Source organism: Rhizophagus irregularis, chromosome 3 (assembly GCF_026210795.1).
Source record: "Rhizophagus irregularis chromosome 3, complete sequence".
Taxonomy (NCBI): Eukaryota; Fungi; Glomeromycota; class Glomeromycetes; order Glomerales; family Glomeraceae; genus Rhizophagus; species Rhizophagus irregularis.
The window spans coordinates 1,858,170-1,871,143 of NC_089431.1; the positions used below are offsets into that span (position 1 = coordinate 1,858,170).

The window sequence follows — 12,974 nt, forward strand, 5'->3', positions numbered from 1 at the left end:
CGACTTGGCTTCCTTTTTTACATTATTTCAGTGCATCCATCCAAAATGACTCATTATTTGTGATATCAGTATAATTTGCTTTATTGTAACAAAATTTTCCATTTTTCTCATTGCTGCTGTAATTAATATACAGAGGGCGGTCAAAAGTCATCCGGTGATATAAAATAACAAGTAGACATTAAATATAGCAGGGAGCTTTAAATATTATTGAGTAGTAAAAATTTATTATAATTAGACCCTAAAAAAATTGGATATGTTTTTAATTAGAAATAACATACCTATTATAGAGGGAGTTGACTGTATATATAAAGTCTCTTTTTAGAACTCCTATCTTATTGACGACATACAACAAAGATTTTTTATCGTACTTTTCTGTCGCCTGAAACAGGAAAAATATCTTCAAAAAAAAAAATTATCAACGATAATCGTTAACTCGTAGGAACAGCGTCAAATTTAAATGAAGCGACACGTTATCGTTATGAATACTTCAAAGTTAATGTAGATAGTAGTGAAGAAAACTGAATTCTCAATGACAATTAAATTATAGCTAACATTTAATCATTTTGTAATCAAATCAACTAAAATAAAGAATAAACAATTTCTAGATGGAATTTACTGTAGGGATGTTAATTTGCTTAACGGTTCAGTTTGAATTCAGCTCAATACAGCTTTGAGTCTAGAGCGAGTTTAAACAAGCTAAGCAATTTTTAAAAAAACGAGTTGAGCAATTGAGCTTAATTATGAGTTAAGCACAGCTGTTAGACTAGATTTTCTTAAATGGCTTAAATGATTTATTAAATTCCGATATTGATTTATTTTCTTTATTTACTGTATGTGTAATGTTTTTATTAAAAATTATGTTGTAGAAATATTATTTATTTTCTAAATAATTTTTAATAATATTCGCTTCATACCATGTTTTTAGGCAGAGGCTTGCTCTGGTGATAATCTGTTATTGTATTTTTTGCAACTGAAAACATTTGCTCGCTAGATACACTTGTTACCCATAATCTAAGCTCGTACTAATAATAAAATGCTAAACAAGCTTGAAGCACGTTTTGAAGACATTAAAAAGTTTGAAAAAGCTTGTGCTCAAACTCTGTTTAATGTGCTTTGTTGAAGCAATTTAACATCCCTAGAATTTAGTAGCCTCTCATAAAATCAGCAGTCATATTTTGAAATCATATGTGTGTTTCTATTGGAATCTTGTGTGGCATTTTAATTTTTTATTTATTTTCCTAAAGATTGTAGCTCTGGTTATATTAGGTATGAATCCATTTTTTAGCCTTACGATCATTGCTCGATTTATGTAAATTTCAAATTGTTATGAACGCTTATTATGTAGATTGCAATTTTGTTCTTCGTACTGTCCAATAAAAATTTTATTTGATTTCTTAGTTATTTTCAAAATTTTTAAATTTTCACATATATATTAATTATCTATTGTTGTTGACATAGCCAAGTCTTTTAAAATAAACAACTGCATTGACCAGGCCCTCGGGAAAAGGATGAGAGATATTTTACTTTTTAACAAAGGTAAAAAAAAAATACAATTTTACAATTTTGTTTTAAAATAAAAAATAGCGATAGTTAGTCATACTACATAACTGTAAAAAGTTATTATGGACGGACCATATAAATTTTTTAAAGGAAAAAAAAAAATTGGCGACCTTATGATCTCACAAGTAAAATAATGAGGTAAATATTTAAATAACATTTGATTGATTTTAAGTACATATCTGTTAAGGTACTATTAAGGTAACTGTGAGGGGGAAAGAGCGAGAGAACACAACATACTGTATATACACCCACCCACCCATCCACACTCATTCACATCCATACACCCACACACCACAACAAAAAAGTCAATCCGTTTTTTATATTCTATCTTTTTTCCGTCATATTTCCAGAATTAATAACCTTATATCACGGAATTTATCGAATTATTTTCATTTTCCGTGAATGAATCCGTGAAAGGCTCATTTTTGCGAAGTTTTTACAGAAATAACGGATAAAATTTTTTATATGGCAAAAAAAGGTATTGGGATGTAATTTTTATATAATTATATTGAGATCGCAAGATTAAGTTACATATCGTGAATAATTTTTTCCGCATGAATAATACATAAATGACTATGTAATAAAATCTAGATAACGGACTTGAAAATCTCTAATGTAAATCTATTCTCTCAATATTTGTCAATGTCATTTATTACATATTTTTAATAAAATGGCGGAAATAAATATTTTTTCAAGAAATTTTCAAAATTTCACCCTGCAACAAATTTACATTCCGGAAGTAATTAGTATTGTTACACAACCAAAGCCACCCATTATTTTAACCGATTACCAATCATTATTAGCGTAAAACGCGTAATAATCTTTACATCTTTACATTAATAGCAAGTGATTTTCCCCATGATTAGAATTTTCTTAAACTCTTTTTCCCGCTAAACCTTTTTCACTAGAAAATCAATAAACCTTTTTTCCCTTATTAAAAGAATTTTTTTTTTTGTTTTCTATTAACACTTATAACAACTTTTTAAACTCTATTTAAATATAGTATTATTCAAAGTCCGAAATGTTAAAATTTGTTTATTAGCAAAAGCTTTGGAAAGTTTTTCTCTGAGGTGAATAGTTTATTATAAGTGTGGTGCGTCCGTGACGATAATATGAGCAGTTATTTAATGTATTTCCATTTTTTTTTCAGTAATAGCGAATTTAAAAATTACTTATTTAGAACCTCATCTAAATATAACTATTTATAATGAGCTTTTATTATCTTGGTAAGTGGAACTGATTAGTGTGCTATTTATCCTCCTCTTCAAATAGTCTGGTTAACTTAATGAGAACAAAAAACAAATTACAAATATCTCAAGCTATGTCGCAGACTTCTGTACGTGGGGCCCTTCCCTTTGGTGGTGGGTTTCATGTCTTATTATCACATTACCTCTGCACGTTGTAGTGGGCATGGAAGCTTGAATTTGTTACTTAGACTCTTAGAGTACCGAGTCTTCTAACTATTTTATTGTATATTTTTATATTTTTAGATTCTATTCTTATCTGGTAATCAATTTTTATTTCTGATAAAACAACTTTATTGATTATAAAAGATAAAATAATAAGGTAAAGTTATTTATTTATGTTCAAAAAGAATTTATATATTCCATTTAAAGAAATTTAAGACATTTAAATAATAAATTTAAATTTGACGTATCACGCCTTTAAATTTATTGTATGATATCAATACCATATCCATTTTTTCTACTGTGTAATTAGCCGTCAATTGAAATCATCAATTATTTTATAACTCCAGCTCACCACTACGCTAAAAGCCAATTATACTACAATTTACCAATGATACGCTACCGAATTATCCAAGACTTTAACCTTAATTGGTGACGGGTTGTTGTACTAAAATACTGATTTGTTTTATACTGGTCTTGAAAAGATCAATTTTATCATTTGGTTCAAAGGCTTACCCTCAAGATCTTTTTCTATTCAATTTGGCCGTAAGATCTGCTTTCAAGTTTATTGTAATTATATTTATTATAATCTGTTGTTGGTTTTATGATAAAATATAGCAAATAATATATAAGATACTTCTCAAAATTTCATCAGCAGTAAATAATTGCACAAAGAATTACGAGTATGTAAAAGTGCACGTATTTATAAAGATTGGTCGTACGATTGATCGTATTTTGGGAAAATCAAATACGAAATGTTGCCGCTCTAGTTATTATTTACATCTATGTATAATATCGATTTCTCTCTCCAAAAAATTTCGGAAAGTATCAACTTTGATATCCCACAGACCACGATGCGTTGGAACCGTTCTGTGTTGTGAACCTACTTTGATCGATGCTTGGAAAGTAGGTAACATACTCCTGCTAAGATCAGCTTAGCATTCAAGAAATCATTCAATCACTATTTTAATTATGGATGATGTTATGCAATATGGTTAGATCGTTCTCAACTCTCAAGTAATCAGTACAGCGTTCATGATGCAATTATTATATCATGCTACATGATCGGAGCTATGATATGGGAAATAAAAATTATTATTTGAAATTGTTAATCTGCAAGATTAACATTAAATGATCCTATAATTGACCATGAGGCTATTATATTCACAAAGGTTAGGTTACAATGCGATGTCACGAGCTAAGAAAAATTTGACGATTCACCTGGGTATTTTATTATATCCAAAATTGAACTTGAGTTTAGATAATTTAGTGTTTACCATCACATGATTTTTTTAACTTCTTTATTTTTAAAAAATGCTTCATTTCAGGAATTTTTTTGGCATTTTACTTCTCGATCAGAAATCTGTGTAATGTTTCTCACGTGAATGACATAATGTAAAAAATATTGTTGATCCAATTTAAATGACGGTTTTTATTTCGAAACTATAACCGGAATCATTATTAGAAAAAAAAAAAAAAAAAAGATCTTTTCCATTTTAACATAAATATCTAAACAAAAATATACAATCATAAAGAATTTCTTTTTTTATATTTATTTGCGATAATCTTTTTTAAATATGAACATATGAAATCTTGCTTGAAAAAAAAAGAGATTTTTTAATTTTTTTTTTGTATCATGTAACATTTGATATTTGTAACGTAACATTTGTAACGTAACATTTGTAACATTATTTTCATTATCTCCGGAGTAAAAAAAAAACTGTAAAAAAAAAGGTTAAAAATAATATAAATATATATATTTTTATATTGGTTTAAAATACGAATTTTTTTTTTTTTTTTTTTTTTAATAATGTACAATGATTTTATGACTAATTTAACCGAAATCTTTGTTTATTTTTAAATAGAGATAGATTGATTTCGATAAAAAGATCTATCACATCAAATTACTTAAAATATATTAATGTGGGAATAAAAATTCTTAATGGTCATGTGAAAATACCATGTTACTTAATTGTTGAAAAATTCCTAATGAACCCATTTTCCAGGGTTTAGGTCTTAACCATGATCAATATTACTAAAATTAGAAATTATTAATACGATCATTTCCATTTAAATTGTTTTGATGTTTGTTTGCATTTATACTCAGTTTCACAATCAAAACTTTAACCGAAAAGCATTTATTCTACAAAATACATAAAATACGTAACAGGGACAATAATTTCCCACTTTTAATCGTTTAATTAAAAAAAAAAAAAAATCATTTTTAATAAATAATTTTTAAAATGAATAATTCTCCAAGCGAATTTGATTATCACAAAGCAATATTGTCATCTATAAAACGACTTAACAATGCTACCAAGAACTTTCCAGGTCGTATAAATCCGGATGACGTGTTTGTTACGAACGACCAACGATATTACATGTACGAAATTGTAAAGACTGATCCGGAGTCACTTAATAATACAATCCGTCAATTCATTCATTTCATAAATGACATTAAGTTGACAGGAGAAATAAATATTTCACAATTACATGAAATGTTTACGGAAAATTTGATTAGGGCTTATTCTAATCTACCAGGAGGTAGTGACGATGATGATGAATGGCTTAGTCAAAATAGTGGAACTTTTTTACCTTCTCCACCAATATTTTCATCCCAAAAATCATTAACTTCTCCAAAATCAAAAAATTTATTAACCTCACGCCCAAAAATTGAACCGAAGATTGAAAATCCTTGGGTCACACAATATTACACGTCAACGGAATTGCCAAAAGAATACAAAAATTATATCGGAGGAATAACATTCTTAGGTATATATGAGATCACCCGTATTTTAAAACCCTTTGGTCCAATTGAACCATCGGGCAAGTTCTGGAACAAAATAGTAGCTGGCTCAGCGATTCATGAGGTTCTTTATGAAGAATGTAAACTATATTTTGAAAAAGACCCAAACTTTTACGCTGAAATGACACAAATAATAAATAGAAATCTTTCACGTGTTTGGACTCTGAGTTCAAAGGAATTTTCTTCAGTTGGTCCTAGGTCTCATATATTATTTTCGGGAGAAGTAGACATTAAAGATCGTCGGCTGGTTTTAACATTACTTCCTCCGAAGATTGGTATATCGAAGAGATATTATAGGATGTTTTCATCCGAAAGATTCCTTCATTTAAAGATTATTGCGGATATAAACTCTTTAGACAACAAACAAAAGTCTAATTTGAAAAGATCATTACTACAACCTTTATCGTTGGCAGGGAGAACTTATGAATTCTTATATGCAAAATCTGATACATTATACTATTTTGCAACGAGAGGATTAGACATCATTAAAAATATTTCAATTAAAGAGGTAATCGATTATAACTTACCTATAGACATTAATAAGAGTGATACTACAGCGAAGTTTTATTCACGAATATCACTTGGATTTTCAAATTCGACGTCCACGGTAATTTTCGAACCTAATGAAATCCTATACGATGAGGAGGATATTAAAAACGACCAGCATTGTTTCACTGATGGATGCTCAGCGATATCTTTAGCCGCCATGAGGGAAGCAGCCAAAATTTTAGGTTTTGAAGAAACACCCTCCGTTCTTCAAGGTAGAATTGGAGGGGCAAAGGGTGTTTGGTATATCGAACCTAAAAGAGATATTAGTGGCAAAAAATGGATCAAGTTACGAAAGTCTCAAACAAAGTACAATTTAAGAAATATAAGAGACGAAGTTCATCTGCGAACTCTAGAAGTTTTACATGTTGCTTTACCACCGAAAAATCCAGCCTCACTGAATAGTCAGTTTATTCGAGTTTTGATCGAAGGTGGGGTTCATGTGGAAGTTTTCCTTGATATAGTGAGAAATCACATAAAAAATGTTAAATCTCAAGTGGTGGATTGTGATGATCCTCATTCTTTAATAACCTGGGTGATGAGCGTTTCAAATATCATGACCAAGAGAATGGAAATGTATAATAATGATACTGATGATATATTTGGCAGCGGAGATGCTATATCTGGATTTCCAAATAGTCCATCTGAACAATGTATTCAGTTATTACAAGCGGGATTTACTCCTTCTACATGTCCTTTTTTAGCAAAAAAGTTGAAGTGTGTACTCTCGTATGTATTAAAGTCCCATTTTAGTAAACTGCGAATTGATGTGCCATTATCACGGACTTTGATATGTATTGCCGATCCAACTGGAACATTAAACCCGGGAGAAATTTTCATTCAATTGGATAAGGAAGCAGGACGTGATGAACGTACCGGATTACCATTTGGCATTATAGAGGATGAAGTAATAATAGCAAGAAATCCATCCAATTTACCTTCTGATATTGTCAGAGTTAAAGCCGTTAAAAATGTACATTTAAGCATATACTATAACGTCGTTGTATTCCCTATAAAAGGTAATATTCCATTAGCATCTTATTTAAGTGGTGGAGATTATGATGGAGACAAAGTAAGTATATATATCTCTTTTATTCTATTAAAAAAAATAAAAATAAAACAAAAGTTCGTAATTAATATAAAATTTTCTATACATAGATCTTTTGTTGCTGGGAACCACAAATTGTTCAGAATTTTAAAAATTCACCCGTGTTACCAATCGATCCAAGTGTCGAAAATGCCTTCACAGTAGACAAAAAGACTGTGGATGAATTACTATCATCTACAACACCCGATAAAATCGAGATCAAGTTACAAGAAGTAATTTTAGATACTTATTTTAAGGACTTGGAACCTACGTTAGGTCTATATGATCGATGGCACAGACTTCAATCATCAAAATATGGACTTTCTAATAAATCGTCTATCTATCTCGCCCAAATGTGCGCAAAACTTGTTGATGCTACTAAACAAGGGCTTAATATCAAGCCAAACGTTCTACAGTATGATAGTGAGTTTGGTAACCTTCCTGTTCCTTATTGGATGGACAAGAACAAGGACAGTAAAAGTCGAAACAGAGAATCTCATTTAGGAGTGATGGATTTACTATGCAAGTCTATCGAAAATGAGATGAAAGAAATCAATAGCAAAGATTTCTTAATAGCCAAGATGACAAAGGACCCGGATCCTCACATTAAAGAGTTTTGGTTTAATGAGCTAACTAGGGCCGAACAAATGAATAGAGAAGAAGGGTTAGCGTATAAAGAAGATCTGGATCTAATTTATAAAAAGTCTTTTGAAATGATTTCTTTATATAATAGTAATTATTATGAAATTTTCAATGATGATTTGGAACGAAAAGATTTTCCTTTTGGACAAGCAACACAAACGACCAAATCGACAAGTTCATCTTCCAAATCCAAGATGAATGATAAGTTTAAAGGAGTAGATTATGAATTTATACTTAAATTTCTAAACACTCCATCAGTCGATAAATACAAAAGTAATATTTTTAAATATTTAAAAGATAGAGGTCCATTGACTCCCGATAACCTAGATCCACTATCTATGTTTGAGCTACAATTAAAAGCTGCAGCACTTCATCTAGCTTCTATTGGGAAAAAACCTACCGGACAAGGTTGTTGGGTCATTGCATTTCGGATACTATGTAATATCAAATCTCAGATGATAGACAGATTTGTAGTTGGAGGACCAAGGACTATTATTGAAGAAGTATGGCAGTCGATGAAGGTCGACAAAAAATGGGTGAATCACTAGGAATTTTTTTGTACTATATTAGATACTGTTGGATCAATATTAATTGTATGAATCGTTGATAATTCAGTGTTTATGGGTATAAGGGAATTAGAGTACCAAGTATAATAATAATAGTAAAGAAATTCCTTGTATCTTTTAGCTTCATTATTTTCTGTTAATGTTGTTAATGTCAACTAGATCTTCCATCAACACAAAGACTGGTTAATGTAAATTCGATTTAATTAAGTATTAGGAATGTAAATAATATAAAACAATTTTTTTTTTACAATTTATAACAACATAATACATAATGTTTATTATCTCTTTTTAAAAAAAAGAGGGGGAGAGAAGAATTTTTAGTGAAAAAGTATTATATACATTATAAGAATTTATTTTTAGAAGATTTAACTAAAGTTTGTTTAATTTTATAAATTATGTACGATAGTAATTTCAAACAGTTACAAATAAACTTATAATATTTTTCATTTCGTTTGCCCACAAAGTGTTCAAAGTGTTCAAAGTGTTCAAAGTGTAACTTCGTTGACACATGTACTATTGTACTTGTACGCGTTATTAGATCTCTTTTGCACGTGACAGTCGCGACAAAAAAAATTTTTTTTAAAAAAAAAAGAGTCGACTATATATTCGTATAATATGCTTGTAATTATTTATTTATGATAATAAATTAATCAATTCTAAAAATATCTTTTCCATAATTATTCTCAATCTATTTTTTTTTCACAATTTTGATCTATTAATTCCTTTCAAATATTCTTTACTATAAATGTCTTTTAAAACTTCATTGTATCCTATATATTCACCTTTTTCTTGAGCCAAATTTGAAGGATCTAATTTTGCCCAATTATATAAAGCTTCATAAACATTACCATCATATCTACCTAAAGCGCTATTTAACATATTATCACTAAATTCCCATGAATCAACTAAACCTATAGCATCAGGTCTGATTGTTTTTAAACAATTTTTGATACCTAATTCAAAAATTTTAATATGATTAGAATTAAAATAATTATCTAATAAAAATTCTCCTGAATATTTTATAATATAATTAGAAAAAAATAAATTAATCAAAACTCTTAATATAGGATAAATATTTGAATAAGTTGTTTTAATCGATTCAAGACCTTCATTCGCTGATGTTATTGTAATTGTGTAACAATACGCTCTTGATACGTTAATTATATCAATCATATAATCTGATTTTGCTCCTTCATACCCTTGTGGATGATTTTTTGAAGATTCTTCAAGATTTGAAATAAGTTTTGCGAGAATTCGTGTGTGATAATGGGTGAGAGCTTTAATTTGTTCATTGGGATCAGTTAATTCTTCCCATGTAGTTGCACTACTACGTTCTGAAAGTATCCTTGAATAATCTTTAAGATAAAAGAGAGTTGCAGGAGTCGGCCTACCGTTTTTGGCATTTTCAAATGCTTTAATTAGATAACGCCCTGTTTGAAGTTGAAGAATAGTGTTGTCACCTAAGGAAAGTATTAATAGGTTAACGGATTTCAAAACATCTTGAAAATAATGAGCTCACATAAATAGATTTTGTATATTACCTTCGACTATAGGACTTTGAGCATAATCATCTACAATGGATGGAATGCTAAAAAAAAGAACAAAAAATTTGAACTGATGCCCCATATCTCCCAAAGAAAAAATTGTTATAATTTATATCTATATCATTCTTACCCACTAGAACGTAAATATCCATGACCTTGATCATAAGAAAAATAATTATCAAATTTAGATTACATTGTAACCGATAGAGTAAAACTACGCGTACTACGCGTGATATGTAAAGAACAACTTACCACCACAAGCGAGGATTATGTCATTCAAGGATTCCATAACCAAATCAGTGCAAAGTGCTTTTAATCCCTAAATAAATAAATAAATCATCATTAGTTTACACTCTACATATATATCGTAAAATCTCAAAAAAAAAAAAAGCTTATGTACCGAGGAAATAGAATGAATATCTGCCATTAAGCTAACATCACCTTCACTAATTTTCTTCTCATTAATTTCATTTAAATCTTTCATCCATTTACCAACAAAAAGTAAAGTATAAACAATAGATAGGCTGTTAAATAGACGATATTGTAGGAATTGATAATCCAAAACTATTGATTCATTATGGTTATTTGTTGTATCATTTCCTTGTTTTCTTACGAGAGAATAACGTATGGCGATACATAAAGCTTTTGCCAAAGCAAAGGATGATCGTTCAACCAAATATATTCTAGCAGTTACTAAAGTTCCATAAACTACTTTTGCATGTGAAGGGGTCGAATATTTTCCATCTCTTGATACTTTAGAAAATTTCATACACATTTGATCGCGTGGAATTCTCACATGAGTAAATCGAAGAAATCCTAAATAAATGAATTTAACGAGTTAAATATTATTACAAATAATAAAAATCCTTGACAATATTAAAATGATAGGTACCATTATCGATGTTATTAAAACCAAATTTTGGACCAATATCACCAACATCGATTCCTGGCAAAGGCTTATGATTCTCTCCACGCAATTGTACAACGAATGAATGAACTCCATAATCTTTACCATCAATTATTAAACGAGCAAATATAACTGCATGTGTACTAGTTCTTGCAAGACCACCAGGCCACCTAATTATTGATAATAAATAATAAATAAATACATCTATCTATATATTTAAAACCAAGAAAGACAAACAACTCACCATTTAGTTGACGTCAATGTTGGAGAATGAATTTCAAATTCATCCTGAATAATTTGAAAATCCAATTAATTAAATCAAACTTTTTTTCAAGTTAATTAATAGTAAAACGAGGGCTTACAGTTTCATGGATATAAGTTGCAGTCGTTTCTAACCTTCTAACGTTGGATCCATGTCCCAATTCGGTCTGTGCATAACTAACGAAAATTTATACACGTATTATAAATCAAATAAATATTGAACAAAAATTATCATCAAAATTATAAATACCATCCAAAAATCGCGTAATCCTTAGCCAAAGGTATCCATTTCTCCAATTGTTCATGAGACATTTGACCTTCAAGAGTTGGAATAAATAAAACATCATGCTATATTATTTGTATAAAAAAAAATGTTTTAATATACGACAAACAACAAAAATAAAAAAAATAAATTAATTAATTCTCGTTACCAAAATAGGAAGCATGGGTTCACCAGTTGATAGCAAAAGAAAATTCCAATCTTCCCCATCAATATCATGTTGTTTCTTAATTTGAAATAATTTTTTCATTTTTTCTAAAGATCTAATATAATATTTATCACGTGGAATAAAATGTTTATCTTCATTTTTGAGTACTGGATTTTTATTCACATCCAATAATGAAATTAGCCATCTTTTTTTTTCTATAAAGGAAAATTACTTGTTAAAATTATATTATATGGTTGATTATCTTAAGGAAATGTGATAGATTACTCGTCTCTTCCGGACCGCCGAAAATGAAGAGAGTTAATTCTTCATTGGGAAATGATACACCCGAACGTTCTTTTAATAAATCTGGATTTACCAATGACATCTTTAATCATCATAAATTAATAATGAAAATTATTACTTATTTCCGATTATATAAAAAACAGAATAATTGCCAAGTGTGTAGTGAAAATCAATTTATTATATAAATTAACCTTTGCGAAAAAAAGTTACCTTGAAATAAAATAGAAACGGTTAAGAGAAAGAAAAAGGTTGCATTTATGTAATTTATGTAATCTGGGAAATTTTTTTGTGGGTACAAGTGACGATCCCTCATGTGCATTTATTATATATGTATATCGGTTATTATAATAGACTAGAATCTTTTTTGTTTAATATTATTATTATAATAGACTTTTGTTTAATATTATTATAATAGACTATAATCCTTTTTTGATAATCTTTATTTGTTAAATATTGTTTTATTTTTGTACTAGACCGCGAATCTTGATTGTACCTCCCGAGTTTGTATAATAATACTTTATCTGTTATCCTAAAAAAAATTTGAATCAAATTAGTGTAACCGCAGTAAAAAACCCATATCCTAATTTTTTCAAATAATAATTTTCACACCGTATTTGCGGGCTACAGTACTTCATCTTCTACCGATTTTATTATTTAATAAATACCTAGGCATACGCGTGATAATACCCAATTATAATATAAGTTTATACATTATCTACTAAAAATAAAACCCTCACGCAATGGTGGGGGTATGATCAAAACCTCTGAAATTTGTATCATACCCGGTACTATGGCCCCCGTTATACGGTAAATCTTTGGATAGAACTCTATTAAATCATTGGCGGATCGAATTAATACTATAAATTTGAAGTCCAAGAGCACTCATCATTGCTTGGCTATAATGCTTACAGCATCTCC

The 12,974-nt window shown here is 29.1% G+C and overlaps 2 protein-coding genes across 2 annotated transcripts; one reads left to right on the forward strand and one right to left on the reverse strand.

Annotated features, from left to right (window-relative positions):
- Window positions 1-5,071: 5,071 nt before the first annotated feature.
- OCT59_020468 (uncharacterized protein) lies at window positions 5,072-9,059 on the forward strand. The gene is made up of 2 exons (XM_025326575.2): window positions 5,072-7,390; window positions 7,477-9,059. Exons 1-2 carry the CDS (start codon window positions 5,210-5,212, stop codon window positions 8,593-8,595), a joined length of 3,300 nt encoding a protein of 1,099 aa, XP_025175438.1. The 5' UTR covers window positions 5,072-5,209; the 3' UTR covers window positions 8,596-9,059.
- A 159-nt stretch (window positions 9,060-9,218) lies between these two features.
- On the reverse strand, window positions 9,219-12,279 carry OCT59_020469 (uncharacterized protein). The gene is made up of 11 exons (XM_025318694.2): window positions 12,039-12,279; window positions 11,757-11,968; window positions 11,576-11,673; window positions 11,427-11,502; window positions 11,309-11,352; window positions 11,050-11,234; window positions 10,558-10,973; window positions 10,410-10,476; window positions 10,288-10,312; window positions 10,155-10,201; window positions 9,219-10,073 (listed from the first exon to the last, which is right to left on the reverse strand). The coding sequence occupies exons 1-11, from the start codon at window positions 12,136-12,138 to the stop codon at window positions 9,313-9,315; spliced, it is 2,031 nt and encodes a 676-aa protein (XP_025175439.1). The 5' UTR covers window positions 12,139-12,279; the 3' UTR covers window positions 9,219-9,312.
- Between the last annotated feature and the right edge of the window lie 695 nt (window positions 12,280-12,974).